Genomic DNA, 3,265 nt, shown 5'->3' with positions numbered 1-3,265 from the left:
CCAATTTCTTATAGTATAAGTTTTTTGTGTTTTTCCATATGGTATGGCTAATCTTGCATTGTATTACTTATAATTTCATTATTATTTGCTGTAAATTTGGCTTAAGTTTGAATCTAATAGTTGATTTCGAAAAAAAGCACCAAGTTTCTTAGATGGAGAATTCAGTTTCTTGCAAAAAGTATCTGGAAACTTGATTTTTGTCCTCATGGAATTTGTACAATTGTACAAGTTATTGATTTCAAAAATTTTACCTGGTCCGTTTCAGTGGGAATTGAGGCAGACAACAAATCAAGCTTTGCAGTTGTTTCAAGATAATTATCCTGAATTTATTGCTAAACAGGTATTAAATTGTTCTTATTGTTTGGTATATGATTATGTTTATGCATGCAAGGTGTTTGATTAAATGTTTTTGTGAATTGAATTGTTCTTATTTTTTTTATATATGATTATGTTTATTTATACATATATGGTGTTTGATTAAATATTTTTGTGAACTGATTATGTGATGTGGATGTGTTTATTAGGTCTTTATCAACGTGTCATTTCTCTTAGTTGCTTTTTTATAAGATAATTATTCCTTTTTTAACTCGAATTACTAAGATCAAGAATGTGTTTGCTGGACCTTCAAAGACTGTCGAAATCCTTTTCAAGTGAGTACCAACTTTAGTTTATAATTTGTGTATCATTTTTAATTGTTGTATTTTTTTTTCAAATATGATTTGATTTGTTTTCGTGAATTTTAGGTACATAGCACCTGAGTTTGTTCCAGTTCAATATGGTGGGCTTAGCCGTGAAGGAGAGCAAGAATTCACATCGAGTGACTCGGTTACTGAAGAGATCATTAAGCCTGCAACTAAACACTACATCGAGTTCCTGCTCATGAGGTATACCATTATTTAGAATTGATTAATTATGATGAATAATGACTGCAACTACATGTACGGCCTGATACAATGGAAGGCAACCTTATATTATTTTAAGATTATGATCCAAGTATTAACCTTTTACAAGTGGGGCTTGTATCATTAGATTAAACTTGAGCCGAAAGGACATTAATCAAGATTCTGCTAAATGTTTTTGATAGAATTAAGTTTGAATCTAATTGTTGATTTCGAAAAAAGCACCAAGTTTCTTAGATGGAGAATTCAGTTTCTTGCAAAAAGTATCTGGAAACTTGATTTTTGTCCTCATGGGATTTGCTTATCAAAGGTAGATTTTTAAAAAGTATCTTCTATATGTGGTATTTCTATTTTGTTTGTCGAAGGTTTTTGGTCATTTTGTGGTTTGAATAAAACCAGACTCCACATTGTCAAATTCTAAGTTGAAAACTCTTTGTTTAATAACAGTTAGTCTGTATTTCTCCAATAGCACATGTTGATAGCTTTGATTAAGGCATTCATGGCCATATAAGATTTGCTTCATTTGATAGCTTGGAGATTTGTTATTAGGGTGTGGAGATTTATACAGGAAGTATTGACATGATGCATTCTCTTGTCCTTAAAGCTTATCGGTTTTCGATAGCTTGACTAGAGTTCTTCCAAGTAAAGTTTTCAAGGTGTGCTTCATTTGATGATGCATTTATTATGTTCATAAATCTTTTATAATATTGTTTGTGTTTGTGGTAAATATTTTAGGGGGAAGATTTGGAGAAGTTAATCATTTATGAATCATGTTCTACAATAAGATCATTATTGATAATCTTCATCTCAAAGGTAAATTTTGATTTTTTTTTCTTTGACATGAAATATAAAAGTCAGAGTTGTTGGCTTTTGGATTCAGAGGCTTTTCTTCGCTGTTGATGGAAAGTGGGATTGTTATAATTGGCCTTGGTCTGATGGAATGAGGATTTGTGATGCTGTGATGCCTATTGATGATAATATGTATTTGTCTTTTATATTATGTACTTTAATTTATAGGATTTGTGATGATTTTTGGAAGTAACGACTGTGTGTACTCACTGTTCAGCTACATTTTGTTCGTATAAGATGATTTTCATTTTGTTTGTTAATGTTTTGTATTTTAAGACTTTTGGATTGCAGTTTTTAATTGTCGTTCTTTCGAGTATTCGGATAAATATTGTTGTTTTCATTTCATTGAACTTCATGAATTATGTTATTTTATCTACAAGTTGATTATATAACATATCATTCAAAAAAAGTTTCTTTAAAATCCCGTGATTCCACGGGTCTGTGCACTAGTTTATTATGAAAACATAATAATTGAACTTGAACGAAAAAGTAGTATCTATACATCTGTACATTAGTATAAAGCACGTGCCAATAATCCTACGTGTCAATTTCTTAATTAATCTGAATTAAATTCCTACGTGTCAATTTCTTAATTAATCTGAATTAAATTTGCATACATGTCATTTTCTTAATTAAACTGAATTAAATATGTATTATTTATATATAAATATAAATATAGTATGAAAATCTTAAAGATATTTATAATATGTTAATGAAATCCCAACTTACGTATTAATATGAGATCTTTACGTAATTACGTAACTTACAAAATTGTAGGATATATTAAATAGTTTATTAATCGTTGTAAAACACGGGCTTATAAACGGGCTTATAAAATACAAATAAATACTACAAACAAACATAACATTTAGTATATATGATCATTAAAAATAATTTATACGATCTAAAATTTAATTTCAATTAAATCAACTTTCGATATAACCAACAAAAAACCGTGTTATCTATAAACGGACTCATAATCGATGCGGTAGATATAAATACAAATGTTTTCTATACAAATATTATTAGTAATAAATGATTTTTTTATATAATTGTACTATACATTTAATAAATATCAAATTTTTTTTTTTGGCGAAAAATTTAATTGTATTGAATGATAAATCTTAGATGCAATACAAGGTACAATGACGGAGTCAAGCTCGGTCAAAATTGAAAAGTACAAATTGATAAGAAGCTAAGCTTAAAAGCACAATAAAAAGGGATTGTGATCCGCTGGTAACAACGTGAAGTAGAAACAACGTGAGATTGAATGATAAATCTTTCGTCCACGTAGGAGTAGTAACTACGTGAGATTGCATAAGAATCCGAACCGAATAAACACCATCAGGTGAGGCTGGCCAAATCAGCTGGTCAACATCCACATCCGTAAACCGAACAGAGTATATTATAATCAACATCTCATCCATTTTACATGAATTGAACAAAGAAAGAGGCTGAAATAAATGGAGATTCCAATCTTGCTGCTATTGACAAAAAGGATGAGTACGACACTGTAA

General features: G+C 29.5%; 1 protein-coding gene across 1 annotated transcript; it reads left to right on the top strand.

The window, feature by feature from the left end:
- Positions 1 to 205: 205 nt before the first annotated feature.
- On the top strand, positions 206 to 1,696 carry LOC139848552 (patellin-5-like). Its single transcript, XM_071838280.1, has 5 exons — positions 206 to 340; positions 553 to 650; positions 744 to 884; positions 1,449 to 1,555; positions 1,635 to 1,696. The coding sequence occupies exons 1-4, from the start codon at positions 206 to 208 to the stop codon at positions 1,480 to 1,482; spliced, it is 408 nt and encodes a 135-aa protein (XP_071694381.1). The 3' UTR covers positions 1,483 to 1,555; positions 1,635 to 1,696.
- The last annotated feature ends 1,569 nt before the right edge of the window (positions 1,697 to 3,265 follow it).

The sequence above is a fragment of the Rutidosis leptorrhynchoides genome, chromosome 5 (genome assembly GCF_046630445.1).
Source record: "Rutidosis leptorrhynchoides isolate AG116_Rl617_1_P2 chromosome 5, CSIRO_AGI_Rlap_v1, whole genome shotgun sequence".
NCBI lineage: Eukaryota > Viridiplantae > Streptophyta > Magnoliopsida > Asterales > Asteraceae > Rutidosis > Rutidosis leptorrhynchoides.
This window is presented reverse-complemented; position numbering and strand designations above follow the sequence as displayed.